General features: G+C 39.1%; 1 protein-coding gene across 1 annotated transcript; it reads left to right on the top strand.

Annotated features, from left to right (window-relative positions):
• Positions 1–1,721: 1,721 nt before the first annotated feature.
• Positions 1,722–18,345, top strand: slco2a1 (solute carrier organic anion transporter family, member 2A1). Its single transcript, XM_019275381.2, has 14 exons — positions 1,722–1,887; positions 7,984–8,121; positions 9,527–9,686; positions 10,192–10,410; positions 10,631–10,729; positions 10,819–10,958; positions 12,172–12,244; positions 12,359–12,523; positions 13,145–13,349; positions 13,666–13,813; positions 16,159–16,322; positions 16,537–16,601; positions 17,309–17,429; positions 17,519–18,345. Exons 1-14 carry the CDS (start codon positions 1,828–1,830, stop codon positions 17,637–17,639), a joined length of 1,878 nt encoding a protein of 625 aa, XP_019130926.2. The 5' UTR covers positions 1,722–1,827; the 3' UTR covers positions 17,640–18,345.
• The last annotated feature ends 421 nt before the right edge of the window (positions 18,346–18,766 follow it).

Raw genomic sequence — 18,766 nt, 5'->3', positions numbered from 1 at the left:
AATAAAATAAAATAAATAAAAAGCACTACCCGCACAAGATAAAATAAATAAAATATAAATAAGTAAATAAAAATGTGCATGTATACACATAAACTAGAAAGCTTCCAGTGTGGATTCAGCTCGATATGATTCACATTTGGATCAACCTAAAGTTTTTTTTTTTTTATTATTATTTTGTCCACTGGGCATCTCTCTCATTCATTATGTAACTTTACTTGGAACACAAACTTCTGAATTCATTCATTATGTAACTTTACTTGGAACACAAACTTCTGAATCTTGATGTTGTCTCATCAAAGATCAACTCACATTGTTGAGCAACACATTTATTTGGCCAATTGGCTCAGTCACACTGACTGTCATATATTATACTTAGAAGTTATTCATCATGAATTATACTGAGAAGTTATTCATCCATTTTGAGCCACTCCCATCAGTGCATGACTGAGATATGTAGCACACTGAGTGGACAGACGACTAGAAAGTACAGTTCATTCACCACGATGTATTAGGATGTCTCATAACAGAATCATAAGATAAAATTAAACTCATATAGTTTCTCAACACCGTTGCGGATATGTCTGATGTTTTGTTGTTAGGATATCATGCTGGCTCATACTGTCACACTGTTACGGCCACTTGGTCAACAAACATGAATACATTTTCACAGAATACTATTTATCTTTAACAAAAAAACCCAAGCCACAACCTACAGTAGCAGTGAAATGAAGCCAACAGTGTGTGCCAAAACACAGCGCTGTTAGTTCATTTCAGCTCAGTTTGTTAGCCGGCCTGCAGCTGTTGGGACTGTGAGTTCAGAACACTGGGCGAGTGTCAGTGTTTGTACTCAGGACTCAGGACAGTGGGTGAATGCAGATGGGGAATGGAGTGTCGTGCCAGAACCGGAGCTCAACAAGCGTTCAATGTAACCACACTCAGCAGCCTTTGTGGATAATAACAGGGAGGGAAAAGGAGAAAGTGGCAGAGGAAGGACAAACGCAGAGCTGGGCTTCTTGTTGCACTTGCTTGATATTTAATATAGCAAAATTATAGCAAAGTAATAAAATAATTACGCATTGAAACTGGTGACATTTCTGCATGGTGCTGCTTTAAAGATTTAAACTCATGAAACAGTTAACAGCTTGGAAGCTTTGATTGACAGGTGAGTGATGTTCACAGGTGACTTCATGATTCATTCAGCTCACTTTAGGTCCACAAAGTCTTTGCTCATGTTTGTCTTTGAGTCTAAATAACCAAACAAACAAACAGTTCCAGTCATCTGGAGCAGGTTAACACATAGTTAAGGTAAATAACTAACCTCCAGGGTTGACTAAATGAGTTGAGTTCCTTCATTAGATGTACTTTAGTCTCGCAGCGTGCCCTGTCTGCTCATTAGTTTTAGGCACAAACAGCTCAGAGAGCCGCATACCGTGATTAATGAAGCATTAAGCGAGGGAGGACAAAGCAGGGCTTTACCGGAGGGATGACCAGCTTTAAAAAAAAAAATAAATAAATAAAAAAAGCGACTCATTGTGTAATTGTTATCCGAAATCATCATCATTGACACGTTTGGTCACGCTGCTTCCCACAGGTGAGCGTTACGCACAACGCTCACGCATGACTCAGCCAATCAGCGCAGGACTGTCTGTTCCCAATTCACAACTTTCAAAACATTTACGCGTGGAGCTGTGGGCTGAGTCCAATTACATCACCGGCAGTCAAAAAAAAAAAAAAAAAAAAGGGAAAAGACAAAGACAAACCTCAGACACACACACACCTCGGGAGGCAGATCTGAGCCGAGCACTGCGTAAAGACGAGCTCCAACGAATGGACTTACATTCCTCTAAAAACATGAAGAGACCAGGAGCCTTCAAATGCAGCATAAAGGTACAGACATCATTACTGCGTTAACCTGCTGCCGCACTTGTTCCCTTTATTGTTTATGTAACAGTCTGATTTATTTTTAGCAGGTTACATAACGTTACACAGATAATAACACATGAAGTTAACTTTTTTTTTCTTTTTCTGAGTGTTCCCTGTGTAGTCTTGCCCAAAGGTGTACATAAATTCACCTTAGGTAAACAAGTCCTCAGTCATAATGTCGGTGTGGTGCCCTGCAGCTGTAAAAAAAAAAAAGAAAAAAAGAAAAAGAGGCAAATCCAGATTTATTGCACATTTTAGTCGACTTAACGTAGCTTAGAGGAAGGTTTTTACTGTGCATAGCTTTGTTTTCACTAGTGTATGATCACCTAAAAATAAGAAATGTTATGTTTTTTATATCTTTGAATACTAGTGAAGAAGTACAATCTTTTATCTGAGTTGTACTCTGATTAATACTTGTTGTATTCTGATTAATACCTGAGTCATGCTGTTGTACTCACCTGTTTCCACTGAGTTTCTGTCATATATCCATATCACTCCCTTTGTTCTGCCACATAGAGACACATGAGCTAAAGTATATTTTGTATTTGTACAGAGGTTAGTCCTATACTGTATCTGTTACCTCAAACTGTTCAGAGAAGTTCAAACGTTCAGCTATTTACTACTCAAATGCCAACATTTTTTTTTAAAACAATTAATTTCTAGGGCGACAATTCACTTTTATTTGTCGCAACGATGAATCTGTTTGTTATTTTCATAATTTGATGTATGAAACATCCAAAAAAAAAGTAAAATATTTTATAGCTTCAAAGTGAAATGATAAAATCCGTCTAAAAACCCACAAATATTCAGCTTCATGTGCGACCAATCAAGCTTGAAATTGCCTCCGACCGTCAAATGTTTGTGACTTTCATTTATATATTGTCAAAATAGTTAAATCAGCTAATCACTGCCACCTCTAGGGATGTAATTCTGCCTCAGATGGATTCTGACAGAGGGAAATGTTTGTTCTTCTATTATCGCTTCCATCTGCGAGTCATTTCTGACAGATGTTTTCATGTGTTTGGCAGCAGTGTCCAGTTCAAAGTTTAGTATATTATCTGGCTTCAGTATGAACTGTTTCACTGAACTCTGACCAGAGTGAGTAATGTAACCCACACAGAGCGTGCCAAAAGTTGTACTTCACCGATGGCAACAATGGAAAAAGAAACTAAAAAAGCGTTTGTCCCAGGCTCTGTGAGGAATAATGAGGCCAAAGTGCATGTAGGTTGCAGCAAAAACTCGACGAGAAATGACATGTCTTCGTCACAACGTGGTGTTGTTGGGTTGTGTAAATGAAGTGTGACTAAAAACGCCTGAGAGTTTGGAGAAGACGGTGACAGAGGTAAATAAGTTAAGCAACTTTAAAATCCCCAGAAGGTGATGGTTTATTTGAAAGCATCAGTTTGTTCACACAGACAGTGGTAGGTCCAGCTTCTGCAAATCCCCTCTTGTTTATCACTTCTTCACGTTAAAGGCTCAAACCCAGATGTAGAAATACAGATAGGCGTGGAGGTGCATGACACAGTATGGCTCATCCTAAAAGACATTCACAGTTCACAGTAAACTTCCACCCATCCCTGCACAGTGTGAACGTACCTGAAGTTCAAAGCTGGTGTATTTAGATAATGGGAGTAGTTCAGGATAAAAGCAGCATGTGATGGTGTCGGTGATCTGCTTCTTTCTTTCTTACGGCGCCGAGAAGTGGAAGCAGAGCAGTATCTTTTTGAAATTGTGCTGTGTCAAACCGATGCCAGAACTGGAGAACTTTATTACCGTTGACCTCCAATTGCAACAAAAGAGTAGAGAATTGGCAGAGTCGCTCTCTCACATGAAACCAAATCACTTTGCACTCGGCAACACTTTCACACAGAGCAGTCACGTTCATCCATCTTTTCTTGACACCAGTACATGCCGTACAGCACTTTGCTCTCTATTTGCTCACTTTTCATCAGGACATTCAGTTTGTTTTGTTTTTTTCCCCCAACTTTGAACTTATCTACCGTGGGCTACACCTACTCTGAAAATCCTCTTTAAGGATATCTCGAGCCAAGTTTCTGCTCAGTGGCATTGGCATGTTTGCGTCCTGAGCAGCAGGACAAGGAATGTTTGAAAGCCCGATTCTCTTCACGCCTCAGTGCACCTGAGGACGTGCCTCAGGTTTGTGCCTGCGTCGTGGGGTTAAGAGTTAGATAAGGGGATTGATACCACGCTCACATAGTAAAAGGCTGCCGCTGTTAGCTCAGCAAATACTCGGGAAAAAAAAAGAGGGAAAACAGCCGGCCTAGTTCTGTCCAAAGTTAATGAAATCCATCCATCACTCAGCACCTCTAAAGCTCACTAGTTAACATGTTATATCTTATTTATTTAATCCGTACAAAAAAAAACACATGTTGAAACAACAGGTTGTGGTTGTGGAGAGGGGTTATCTGCCAGACGACAAGACTCCAGGAAATTAATGCTCTCAGCCAAGAAATAGTCCAACACATGACATTTTTACACTTCAGGTTCTTGTACTGATTAAACAGGCGATATATAAAATGATCAGTGGTAGTTAGGGGTGTTTGTAGCCTGGATTTTTATACCTTCAGGCCAAAAACTGCAGATCCTCGATTGGCGACTTGAGGCTGGCTACAGAACGAGTCAGTCTCCGTATTAAAATGTCCAACTTCACAGCAGAAATAAACATGTTTACAGCCTGGTTTGGTCTCTATAGCTAATTTCCCCGTTTGTGTCAACTATACTAAGGGTGAATCTTCTCTAAAACTCACACGTTTAAATTAAATTATTATATTAAGGCTTTAAGTTATGCGTTATTAATTATACACCACGCTCTGAGCTTCACAACGGCTCTTTAGAAACATGTGGGTGACGTCACAGATACACCATCCATGCTTTGTGCTGGCCATGTTTCAAGCGTCTACTTGCTGTAGCCCTATGGTTCTTTTAGTTAAACATGCTCTATCTGGAGTCAGTGTTTGGTTTGTCCATTCTGGACTACTATAGAAACACGGCAGATTCATTGGAAGAGGACCTGTGGCATCTGTAGATATAAAAGGCTCATTTTAGGGTGACGAAAAGATAATGATTCTTATTTTCAGGTGATTATACACCAATAAAAACATACTTATGCATGTTATATTAAATTTCTGCCACATTCTGCCATAAAACTCACTCATAAGACTCACTGGACCTTTTAAATTAATAAATATGCTCCTTTGATCATGATGCCATTGTGTAGCAAATCGTTTTTTAATGTTTGTTTCACAATGAAGGGAGGTGATTCTGTGCCTTTCTCTCAAGCATCCTGGGAGACTTGACATTTTTTCACCAAGTAGGTCAGACATTTTTTATAACAAAGTAAGAAAAAAAAACAATTTAACCACGGAAATCCACGGCTATCGAGTGTCTTAGCTACAAAATGCATGTCCCTGAAATAAAACCATTTTGAAATTCAACTGTGCACTTCCCTCGATTCTTCCCCTCACAGCAGGGTTGAAAGCTGGGACAATAACGTCCACACAGTCAGGGCTGAGAGAGCTGAAAAAGGATAAATACGTATGCATAATTTCCTGCTGAAGGACATCAAATAAGATTAAATGACTTGTATTAACAGTGCGGATAGATAATAAATTCTGCATTTTTACAGTGTGCTGTGTTCAGCACTAATTGCTTACAGTTTATAATATAAATATCTTATCAAAGCTTTGACGTTGCTTAATCATGAAAAATAGTTTCTCAGGCCTATGGTGAAATTTTGCACTTTAATGGATTAGGTGTTATGAAAACCGCTTCGAGTGTTAAAGCCAAATTGGCAGGAAGCCAGAGACTTGATATTTGTATCAAAGGTTGTCTGCAGTAAAAATCAAAAGGCTAAAGTGGATTTTAAGTTGACCTGAAGCTGCGGTTAAAGAAACTGTTGCAAACTGCTAACAAAAAAAACAAAAGAAGCTCTTTGCCTGACAGAAAATAAGTCATGTCGAATAATTTAGATAACTGAAGCTCATGCGACATAAAATGAGCTATTATGAGTTATTAGTAAGAGTGTGAAAGAATCTATTGTGTGTCCTAACAAGCCATAAAGCCAAGCTTTAATAGGAGCATTAACTGTTCTGGGCCAAAAAGTTTATTCTCCCTCAGTCGACCTGGCAGCTGGTAAACAATCTGAAAGCTTGGATTTATCACTGTTTTCATAGCAAATTCACTTCTAATCTCAACACGTATCTTCGGCGTCATTCGTGCATTCATGGCGCCCTGAGCAAATAAAAACTACATGCAAGGTTCAGATGGGTGTCAGTGAACGCCTCCTGACACACAGTCAGGCTGGTGTGGTTGGCAATAATATCTCCAGTCAACCACACGTGCCATTATTCTTTTAAAAATGTGCTGTTTAGTTCCTCAGAAGAACAGAGGAACTAATGTTTCGCCGTAAGACTCCGCCAATTTGTCATATTGCTAAAACAGCCTCAGAAACCAGAGATGGAAAGTAACTAAGTCGGTTTAGAAATATGGAGGTGAAACATGACAGACTCCGTCAGCCTGGATTTTACACCTTCAGGCTTCAGACTAAGCTAAACGTGTACTTGCTGTAGGCTCTTTTGAAGGTAATAAAACCATAATGATTCTTATTTGATTACGTACAAATGAAAACAAAGCTATACATATTATATTCCACTGATGTCATTTTCTGTAAATATCTTACACACTGGACCTTTAAAGCGGCTTTAATCAGTATTCTATATCAATAATGGATCAAATGACATAATGTGTAATGTGAAAGGTCTCTGCAGTTCCCTTTTAACATCTTTCAGCTCATTGTTTTGGTTTTATGGCTCTCAGCTTTAATATTGTGTTCCTATCAGCATTGTTTCCAGCAGCAGCAGCAGGTCGATGTTTTCCAATGGAAAAGCTCTAAAAAATTTTAAAAAAGGCAGAGACATTTTTCTCAGGATTCGGTGGAGACCAAAACAGAGCTAAAAGAAGACCATTCACCAGGTTGCATGAAAATGCTACAGTTGCTCTTTGTCTACCGGATGTGTAAATACTGTTTTATGTTGCGTTTTTAATCCGTATACAAAAACTAAAGTGTGGGAATAATTCTAGATAATTTCTGCTAGGTCAGGCACATGCGCTTTTATCTGCAGGGTGTCGTTTTATTGCATTATGAAAACAACTTCTTTAGGAAAAACAAGACTTTAACAAGACTTGGACTTGATTTGGGACCTAACTCTGGACTTCATCACACTTGCTCACAGTTGTAGTTACTAGTTACTTTGCAGTTTTAGCATACAAAACATATGACGACATCATAGATATAATTCAATAAAACGACTCCCATCTCAACCAAATACAACCTTAATGCAGTATGTGTATAATGATTAACACTTTGAAATGGGCCTTTCATACATCAGTACATTGTTTATGATATTTTTAATACAAGAATTCTCCCTCTTCTACAATATTTATGTTTTTTATCACTACATTGCCTCATTTTCCATCTCAGCGCATTTTAGTCCATAAAATGTTTCACGTTGTCTCTGAAAGCCTGATGTGTCGGTACTTGCACCTCGTACCGTGCATTTTGTGAAACAGCTGTTTGTTTGTTTTTCCATTGTCCTCACTGCATTTCACTGCACTGATAATAGTTTGTCTGATGTTAAAGTATGCGCACTACATTTGGTGAACCTGACGTCACTGCGGCGCGCTCCTGAAGATGAAAAACAGTGGAAGGTTGTGTTTAACACAAATCCTCCGGTACTTTTCCGAGACATCAGATTGGTCTCTTTTTCTCGGAACAATTCAGACTTCTCAGGATGAGAATACGAGTCTGTTGTGCGGCCAAATATCGCTTGAAGCTGAAACACACTGACACAAAAATCAAAGTTGACATTTATGAGTGGAAGCTGTTTTAGCTCTTGAGCTTTTGTCAGGGTATACTGGACATTCAGGATATGTATTAACTCTTTCCATACATTTCTGTCCTGCCTATCTGCATCTTTCACATGTCAGTATTTCTGTTTTAGTCAAGAGACTCAACCGTCCTGTATTGTCTGTCTGTCCTAGCTGTTCGTGCTGTGCCACGGCTTCCTGCAGTTCTCCCAGCTGCTGTACACCACTTACTTCAAGAGCATCATCACCACAATCGAGCGACGCTATGGCCTCAGCAGCTACTCCTCAGGAACCATTTCCTCTCTCAACGAGGTAGAAGCCAACAATAACACACCCTCACACGGTCTGAGGTCGAGGTAGATTTATTTCAAGGCTACCGATGACAGAGGAGGAATTGGAGAACAGGCAGCATATCATAATCTCACTTCCTGAATTCATGCCAGACTCAAGTATTTTGGAACAGTTTTCAAACAGATAAGAATAACAGAAGAATGTACTCTAGGTACTCTGTGTTTTTATTTCTCAGTTAGGATTCAAATGCAGCACACAGATACATATTTTCCAGCTGTTAAACAGTCAACAGTGACCTTTTCAAATTCTTTCGCTACCCAGATTCTCTCGGGATTTGGAGACGAGTTAAAATGTGATTTTATGAGCTCTAATTTGATTTTTGTGACCAAACAAAGCCTGAAAGACAACACATCTCCTCTTAGTGTGGTCATTTAAAGCTGCTATAAAAGATATTTTTTTGAACTCGCAGATAATTACCTCTCACCTCTGCATCTTAATACTACAGAGATTTTCAGCTTATCATATATATTCAGCTTCCAGATTCAGACGCTTTTTCAATTTTTAGAGAAAATGTTCCTGCCCAGACCCAAACATTAAAAAAGTTTGTTTAGCAGGTGAACATAGGGGAGCATTTAGCAGCTAAAGAGCCAGACATTTATGATGATAATAAACTTTATTTGTGTAGCACCTTTCAAAACACAGTTACAAACTGCCTTACAATAAAACAAACCACAATAACAATAAGTTCTAAACAAGCACTAAGTTCTCTAAGCACTAACTGCAAAGGCTCTGGACCGAGGAACGACCAAGAATAACGCACCAAAAAGGGACGTAGGGCTTCAAAAGAACACAGGACGAGGCCTCTAAGGGCTTTATAAGCAATCAATTAAATCTTAAATGCATTCTACCGGTAGCCATTGTAAGGAAGCCAGAATCGGTGGGATGCGATCATATTTCTTTGTCCGAGTCAAAATCTTGGCAGCAGAATCTCGGAGATGAGATTTTATTCCACGAGATGATGAAAAGCAAAAACAGAGAACAGTAAATATTGAACTCACAGGGCAGAAATATGATGTTTAATGCCAATGTTGCTAACAATCAAACGCCTTTGCCAAATCAACTGAAAACGTGTCAATTTGTGTTCACAGCTTGTTTCTACTGCCCCCATGTGGCCAATAGTTCAGTTAACGTAGCTTTAAAGTCTTCAGATTCTTTCTGCTACGGTTCTTGAGCCTTATTTCTGAACTGTGTCTTTGCTGTGTGCAACAACACTACATTTGGATTGCATTGCAACTCTGGTTCACTTCCATATTTGGATTTCAGAGTGCAATACTAATGTTGGAAAACTGGAGACCTACAACTCAATGCACAATATGTGATTGGAAGAGTGTAACAAGTGTAACATGTGTGCGTCTCTGTCTCTTAGGTCAGTAACAGCCTGCTGATAGTGTTCGTGAGCTACTTTGGAAATCGGGTTCATCGCCCTCGCATCATTGGAATGGGTGGACTACTGATGGCTGTCAGTGCCACGATCCTGACCTTACCTCACTTCATATCCCAGCGCTATGAATACTCCGATTTGCACAGTAAGACCTAAATATGCTGCTCCTCTGTCTACACTAGCAGCGCTGTGACAGCTAATGTGATTCAGTCCAGAGCAGGAAGACTCGTGAATGTACAAATATGTCAGTGCAATTTATGAGACTTTACTTTAGGGTTCTTCTAGGACACCGTGGCATCTTCTCAGCAGAGGCTCCGTAGCGTAGCGTCTGCTGTTTGGCTTTCCTGTTGAACCTTTGCATAAAACAGAGGGAAATTCAGAATCTTTATGCACTCGCTGAAAGCTAAGGAGATTAGAGTTACCTCCAGGGCATTTAATTTGTAATAACAATCTCCCTCTTCCTTCTTTTTTTTTGCCCCCACTCAAAGTACTTTGGCACTGAACATAGAGTGTCAGTGAAGGGTCAGAGAAGCTCCAGGAAATTAAAAAAGTAAAGTAGTTGGACATCTGTAACCAATAGCTCATCCCCCTCATCCCTCTTCTCCTATCCTCTCCTCTCTGTCTGTGTCTCATCACCTGCTGCGATCCAGATCGCCATGACATTTGCAACCTCACGGCCAATCACGGGAACACGAGCGAAACGGACTGCGGCCGAGACGACACCAGGCGTCTGACGGACACTAACAACCTGTGGGTGCTCATGGCCATCGCTCAGCTGCTCTTCGGTGTGGGCTCGGTGCCCATCCAGCCGTTTGGGATTTCCTACATTGATGATTTTGCTGGACCTGGGAACTCCCCTCTTTATATAGGTGAACGGCCTATAGTTCAGATTGATTTGTTCAGATTACACAAGCTGAAGTTCATGGTGCCATCCTGGCTGCGGACATGCATGTTTTTGAAAAGCTCAAGTGTGACCCTGAAATGATGAGGTTAGATGAGATTTAGGTTTAAAGGTCTCACATCCCAGATAACAAGGCAGCTCCTGAATTCTTAGGAAACTCTGCCTCACAGCTGCTTTATCGTTCACAGCCATCCTGTTTGCTGTATCTGTATTCGGGCCTGCTGTTGGCTACCTGCTGGGAGCCGTCGTGCTGCGAATCTATGTGGACGTGGACAAAATTGGTTTAGGTGAGTGATAAAGTGTCGCAAAGTTATTTAACACACACGGGTTAAAGCAGGAAAGATGGCTCACTTGTTGGATCTGCTGTTTCCTGCAGGAGGTGAACTGGAGCTGAGACAAGGTGATCCTCGCTGGGTCGGCGCTTGGTGGATAGGCCTGCTCATCACCACCGGCTGCCTCGTCCTCACCTCCATCCCTTACTTCTTCTTCCCTCGCAAAATGTCCTCAGAAGATAATGTAAGGCACACTATCACTCACAGAGATGATGTTTTATGACTAAACATTCACTCAATGTATCTTGTGGAAAGTGTAAAACCAAAGTACATCCCTCGTGTTTTACTGACACCTACTGGCTTTAGGTTAGAAATGCGTTTTATTTCTCCTCTTCCGGTTTTTCACCATGTTGAAGGTACAAAACAAGTTTTCTCAGTGTTAACATATAACTCCACATTATAACTGATATATCATTGCACTGAACACATTTCAGTTCCTACGAACTGATTTGTACTTTTGGTTGTATTACACATTTAAAACATTCTGCAGAAATTGAGTCATAGATAAGATGAAGCAAGATGCCCCCCCCCACCAACCACCACCCCCACATGCCTGTGAAAGAAGGCTTTGGCTCTTCCAGCTTTGCCTGGGACACGGCCTGGTAAAAATATGCAGTTGATAAGGGTGTAAATGTCTCTAAATTGAAACAAGTTGATATAAAATATTAAGGTGAAATTGTGAATTTGATAATGAAAGACACATTTCCCAATCTGGGGGTGTTTGTTATCAGAGTACATGTCGACTAGTTAATATGCCGGTGAGCTGGCAGAAAAGTCGAAATAAGCTAAAGGTAATGGATAAATGGTCGAAAGATTCAGCTTGTGTCACTCCAAGTCGTCATGGGAATCTAAACTTGAACTAACAAATCACAATCTAATTTTATTGCATTAAAAAGTATGTTATTATTTAAAAAATATTCATATATAATAACAAATGTTCTAAATCAGTTGAATGTATGGTGTTAATGGAAATCAAACGGTTGTAAAGCACTGATATGCACGAGACATTTTGTATGTGAAATGTTTGCTTTCTTGTAAAACACACTTTAAAACTTGTGTGTGTGTGTTTCGGCATGAAAAAAAAGCCACAATAAGAGAAACAAAAACTCCTCCAAGAAATCCTCCTTTATGCTGTTTGACAGCTGCGGGTGATTTTTGAATGCAACACTGTGGAGCGTTTGCACAGAGCTGTCAGTCTAGTCTAATGTTCCCGCGTCACATGAATGCAGCATAAAGAGAAAAGGGGCTTGTTGTCAGGAGAAAAAAGAAAAAGACAAAAGAAAGATTTGAAGTTTTAATTTAAGTAATTTTCCAAGTAAGAACAGGGCTGATGTGTCTTGCAACTGTATTACATAAAAACACTCCTGTAACAGTTTACACTGCATCTGTTTTTGCAGGTAATTGTAAGTGAGAATGACATGGAGGACGACTTCAAGAAGCCAGATGTCTCTTTACTTGACTTCCTGAAAAGTAAGTCAGCTGATTGTTTCATAAACTGTCTCAACACATCTTGTTAACACGTCCTGTAACAGATGAGTCATCTCCCGTATCGGTGTAGTAATCAGGGTGTGCGTGTGTGATCAGTGTTTCCCAGGATGTTTGTCCACCTCCTGCTGAGCCCTCTCTTCCTGATGCTGGTCCTGGCCCAGTGCTGCTTCTCCTCAGTGATCGCAGGTCTTACCACGTTCATGAACAAGTTTCTGGAGCGACAGTACAGCGCTTCTCCCGCCTACAGCAGCCTGCTAGTGGGTAAGTACTGCAGGAGTTCAAATATAAAAGATGGAGGCTACAGGAAAAGATCCTCCAAACCCTGATACCAAAAAAGCTGTGTAAGAATAAATAAATCTAGAATGCAAATAATTTCCAACTGATATTCAATTAAATACAGCACAAAGACAAGATATTTAATGTTCAAGCTGATAAAAAAACATCTGTTTGAAACATTTCACAGGTAATAATCCCAAATTTTCCTATATTTATATAGTGTAGAGGTGTTGTAGTACTCAAGATCGGTCTTCTTGTCCATGAATCGACAATCGCATTTTTACTCGGCCTTGTCTCGACCTCAGACAAAGAGGACTCTGGGTTTTAGTTGCAGACAGGTGAAATATTTAATGGAAACTCTGGAGTGAGTCAGCCCACTTGCACCATGGCCACTTTCCAAAGAATGAATTAAATTTGTACTGTCATTCTTCCTTAGACGGAAATGTTATTTGGCTTCCTTTAAGTTTGCCCCTTTGCCATATTTATGTACAGACTGCACGTGGCTCTTGTGTCAGCAAACAAATAAAATGCCACATGATGTCTAGGAAACCCCTTTGGACATCTTAATATCAATAATTAAGATTCTTACTTGTTTATGGTTCCCAGGTGCTGTGAATCTACCGGCAGTAGCGGTGGGGATGCTGATCGGTGGAATCATCATGAAAAAGGCAGGCCTGTCTCTGAAGACCATCCCACGCTTCTCTGTGGTCATGCTGACCATCTCCACCCTCCTCTGTGTCCCCCTCTTCTTCATGGGCTGCCCCACACAGAAAGTCTCCGAGGTCAACCATTACCAGATCGTAGAGTATGGGTGAGTGAGAAGAGCGTGTGTGTCTTATGTATGTATAAAACGTCAAAAACTCCATAGGGTATCTTTAAAAGATCCGACAGCAAGATGCTAATAGATCATAATTGTTGTTTTTGTTTTTATTATTCATTTCAGTTTAAGCTTTCAGTTTTCTTTATGATTTAATATGTATGTGTATATTATATCTAAAACATATAAACAACACAAAGCAACCTTTATGTCTTTATCACAGCGACTGCTTGCAGGCACAAAGTACCCAGATGTGGTTAAGTCAAAAGCAAACACAGTTCTGAACTTGTTTTTATGTTTCTCTCCTCAGGTCTATACCATTGTGCTACTCCAACTGCTCCTGCTCTGCCAATGCCTTCAACCCCGTCTGTGGCTCAGACGGTGTCGAGTATATTTCTCCTTGCCATGCGGGCTGCACCAACTTCACCAAAGACCCCAACAACATGCACAGATTTCAGGTCAGTGGTTCCTCTAAGCACCTGGTCATGGTTTCCTTCCCACATTATAAACATGAGAGTGGTATTGATCTTCTCATCTAACACGCCAAGGACAGATGACAAGCTCTGAACCGAGCCGGACTGATGCACGCATGTCAGTGCTAGATTTCCATTAGCCTTCGATCCGATTTTCAATAGAAAATTCTAATTATAAAATAGTTCTGACGGTGCCAGTGTCCTATGTGGAAACATAGGACAACCTTGCTACTGATATTTTACCAGCTAAGGTGGACATAAACGGAGATTCGAGGCTCTGAAACCACCATGCCACCATGTTTCTATCATAGCCTACAATATAGGGTCTTTCACATTTTTCATGCCTTAATGACGCTTGGAAGGAGACGGTAAAATGAAAAGGTTACAACTACACTGCTAGATGCCGCAAAATTCTACAAACTGCTTCTTTAAAATATTAAACGGTTCACTGACGACTGTATTCATTTAATTTCTGATGCTAAATGTGACTTATTACAGTCTAGCAGTTGATGTTTATTGTGTAAGCTCGTTTCTGAGAAAAAAGGTTTATTCATAATTTTTTGTAAATATGTGGTTTTTATCGGACAGCAACAGTGTAATAAATCACATGCTTGTGATAAGGATAAGGTTGTATAAACAAAGCTTCTTTTTTTATCTGGGGAGTATTTGTGCAACACTAGAATATGACTGCACATGAATCATCAACAGTAATCAGTGAAATTACCTGATACAGAGTGGTCACGTAGGATAGGAATGCTTGATGCGTTTATGGCGGAGAAAAAAATAAATCTATGACATCTGAGACGAGGAAATTTGTTTTCAAAGCAGAGAAAAGTCTTCAAAACTTATAATAACAGTAATTACCAGATACCATTTTCTTCTTTAATTTTGTATAATTTTCTCAGTGTGGGATGAAGGAATGAGCATTTGGTTCTTGTCCCAGCACAAGATCTGTGAATTAGCCTGTAATTAACCTTTAACTGTGTACTCGAGGGGAGCTGAGCACTGCAGGGAATGCATAATGCATAAATACCATTAAGATGCATTGAGTGTTTTAAAATCTGCTCTTCAGGGGGTAAACCTGATCTTTAAAAAGTAGATACTTGGAACAGGAAGTGACTTTGGACTTGCCTCGGAGATGCTTCTTCGATTTGAGACGCACATTAGATCACAGCATCTTGGCTCAGTGTTCCTGTATTTAAACTTTGTGACTTATCAGCCATATGTCTGTTTAAATAATAACATGTTGGAGTCTCAGAGCCCCGAAATAATTCACCATTTGCAGATTCGCAGACTGCTCTGACTGGTAACAGGACACAAGTGGCTCGCAATCAATGTCCCATCAATACTTATTAGTCACAGAGCACATACGAGGTGGTTTAAACGTCAGTATTTAAACGTCACAGCTTGTGAATAATCTTCCAGTGGGTGGATTGTGTGACTGCTAATAGAGTATTAGTCAGTTTGACACAGCATGTAAGCCTGCTGTGTAATACTGAAGCAGACAGTGATGGCTGCTGTACAGCTAGTTTAATGCATTAATCCGAGGAAATCACTGAAGAATGATTTTCTCTTTCTTGTGGACTCAGATGTCCACGAGCGGACAGCTGAAAGTAGAATTTAATCAGTGGTGCTGGACAAATGTCTGAGTATCGTTTTATATTCAAAACACATTTCTATATTTTAATAAACCCGCAGAAAATTATATTTTATTGCTTGAGGGGAAATAATCAGTTTTAAACTTAAACCGTGAAGGACAGGACAGGATAATTTCAAATGATTTCTATTTACTTTTGACATGTGAGCCACTTGTATCTTGTCTTGGATCTTGATGTAACAGGTGTCCTTTCCACATTTTGGGGAAAAGATAATATTAGCTTGCTTGCTTTGTCCTTTTAAAGGCATCTAAGATGAGATAAGATAGACTTTATTGATCCCACACTTAGGAAATTCACTTGTTACAGCAGGTCACAATACACAAGGTAGATAAGAAATGACTCATAAATAAAAAATAAAAATCAAGATATACTATAAATACAATAAAAGTATGAGTTATATACACTATATGTTTAAGTCTATGGATATGCATGATATCATATCATATATAAAGGAAGTATTGACACAAAAAGATGGGTGAGCTTTTACGAGTACAGCAGGTGATAATTACACAATGTGAATACATAAATATAATTTCACAGGGAAAGATAATTGCTTAGCGTAATTAGTAAGATATAAAAATAATTGCACAGCATAGCAAGTATAATTTGCACAGTAGAAACTTAATTGTACAGCGTAGTATAAAATTTGTGTTTCTCTCTTTCCTCATATAGTTATATACCAACTGTAAGTGCATATCAGGGAGCCAGAGTCATGCCACTCCAGGTTCCTGTCCAAACAGCTGCCCACATTTTCTTCTCCCCGTCATACTTGTCATCTCTCTGGCGTCACTGATCGCCTGCCTCACTCACAACCCCATGTACATGATGGTGCTCAGGTGAGAAAAGATCATGATGACTCTATATTCTTATTAGTTTGTTATAAAGTTTAAAAGTATATGAACCAAGGGTTTTATTCAGTGATTTCATACAAATTAAGCGTAATAGGTGTGTGTTTTTTTAATATAAGACACAACAAATGTATCAATTAATCCCTGTCACTGCTGTATTTGCAGTTTTTAATCTTCTGATTTCTTTTCATGTTCTTTTCAGATCTGTTCCCTCTGAAGAGAAGTCATTCGCTATAGGAATTCAATTTTTAATGATGAGATTATTAGGTAAGTTAGAACACAAACACTTTGTGTGTAGTGCTATACTCATATGAATTATTGTATCAGTGATACAAAAATATCCTTTAAGCTCACTATCATTATGAATTTCAAAAAAGTTGAGGATTGTATGGAGTCCCAAAGTGTCCAATATTAAATGGACATTATGAAATAAATAATCCCATGAATACATAATCTAAAAATAATCAATACATCGTGTACTCAACTCAATAGATCAGAATCAGAATCAGAAATACTTTAATAATCCGAGGGGGAAATTATTATTAAGAATTGTTATTTCATCATTCTTTATTTAATTATTTTAGTAACAGGTTTGTTGTGCTTAATTTATATTTTGTTACATTTACAGACAATTACAGACAAATGTAAAATTAAATAAAAGTGTCAATGAAAACATGCTATTTTAAATTAAAAAGTTTAGTTTAGAAGTAAAAATATCTGTATAATTTTATTGATAACACAGTGTAAACTGTTGCATTAAAGTGTTAAATCAATAATACTGTAAAATACTAAAATGTACCACTGGATGTAAAATTGTTGGGACTGTAATTAAAACAGAGCGTTCCATTCATCTGTAATATTTTAGTGTTTTATCATAGATTTCTTTGGATTGCCCTCTAGTGGTTCTAGCTCAGCCACATTGGGAATGAAGTGTGTTCACCTCTGAACACACTCTGTTTCTTTCTCCCTCACAGCCTGGCTACCCGCCCCCGCTCTCTTCGGGAAAGCCATCGATACGTCATGCATCTGGTGGAGGCTGGTGTGCGGGAGGAAGTTTAGCTGTGGTTACTATGACAACAACATCTTGAGGAACAGGTTAGAAAACTCACATATCACAGATATCACACATGCACACGTCCACATCAATTCTGACAAACATGTTTTTTTTTGTCCAACCCCTGCAGGTACTTGGGCTTACAGGTTGGTTATAAGATCATGGGCATCGTCCTACTGATGATGCTGGGGTGGAAGGTGAAGCGGACCCAGGAGTACAGCCTGGAGAAGAGGCCTGAAGGGCTGCTGTGATCCTGCTGAGTTGATCCAGAGCATCTGTTTCCTAAAGCTCTGCTGTGGCGTTAAACATTTTTGAAGAACAGTGTGCTGAGCGAAGCTGCGTCAGTTGGAGAGAGCCACAGGCAGGACAAGGCCTACACTGACCTCAATTTCTGTAGGCACACCATCCCCTACCTGGTGCTTCACTGGCTGGAGTTATAAATTTTCCAAAAGGGAAAATTTCTGATGTTTCTGAATACTTAAAAGCTTTTGTTTGGAATTACTCTGACAATATGATCCACTCGTGATAAATTAAGAGAAGACGCCTCTCTTGTGTGGTACTTCATAACACGTTCCATGCAGCTGAGACAGTGACGAGAGTTTCAAACAACAGATTAAATATCTTTGTGTTTTACTTGCTCCTATTAGGTAGGAATCCTATTCAGGTTTCTATTTCCACTGGGAACATATTCTGTAACTAATTAACTGTATTAGCTTAATATTTAAGTTTATTTTTTTATAGATATTCGTCTCGTACACAGAGACATCTGTGATAACTGCAGTACTCATTTCATATACGATCACATATAACACTTGATTTAATTGCAATGCTAATGAATTTTCAGATATCAAGTACATAAATTCAATTAACCACACATGGCATGCTGGCATTTCATTACAGTGGAGTGCATAAATGTGTAAGCATTAATAACTAATAAAAAAAAATACAACATTTCAATTGGTTCTGGTATTTTAATTAATTTCAGCACTGAAGCACGATATCAGCTATGGTGGCTCCTGCATTTTTATATAATATTGTGGCCCATCATATTCATATCATAGTTTTACACAATGTTACAATATATTTATTTAACTACCAGTTATATCCAAATTAACTAGTTAATTAGCTTAATTTCCCAGCCACGCCAAGAATGTTGCTGCTTGGTGCAAACACCAACACCCCCCTGGTGCTCACAGTCCGACTAACAAACTGAGCTAACAGCAGCTATAGTTTGCAACAGTTTACTTTATTGTCCAACAATGAACAGTTTCACTAAAATAGGTGAAATAATTGGTGGTGTGTGACTTGTGTGCTGTAAAGCGTTACCATAATGTACCATAATGTATGAATGAAGACATTCACCTGACTACACGTCAAT

The sequence above is a fragment of the Larimichthys crocea genome, chromosome XVII (genome assembly GCF_000972845.2).
Source record: "Larimichthys crocea isolate SSNF chromosome XVII, L_crocea_2.0, whole genome shotgun sequence".
Classification (NCBI taxonomy): domain Eukaryota; kingdom Metazoa; phylum Chordata; class Actinopteri; family Sciaenidae; genus Larimichthys; species Larimichthys crocea.
Note: the sequence above shows the minus strand (reverse complement) of the source record. Positions and strands in the feature narration are given on the sequence as shown.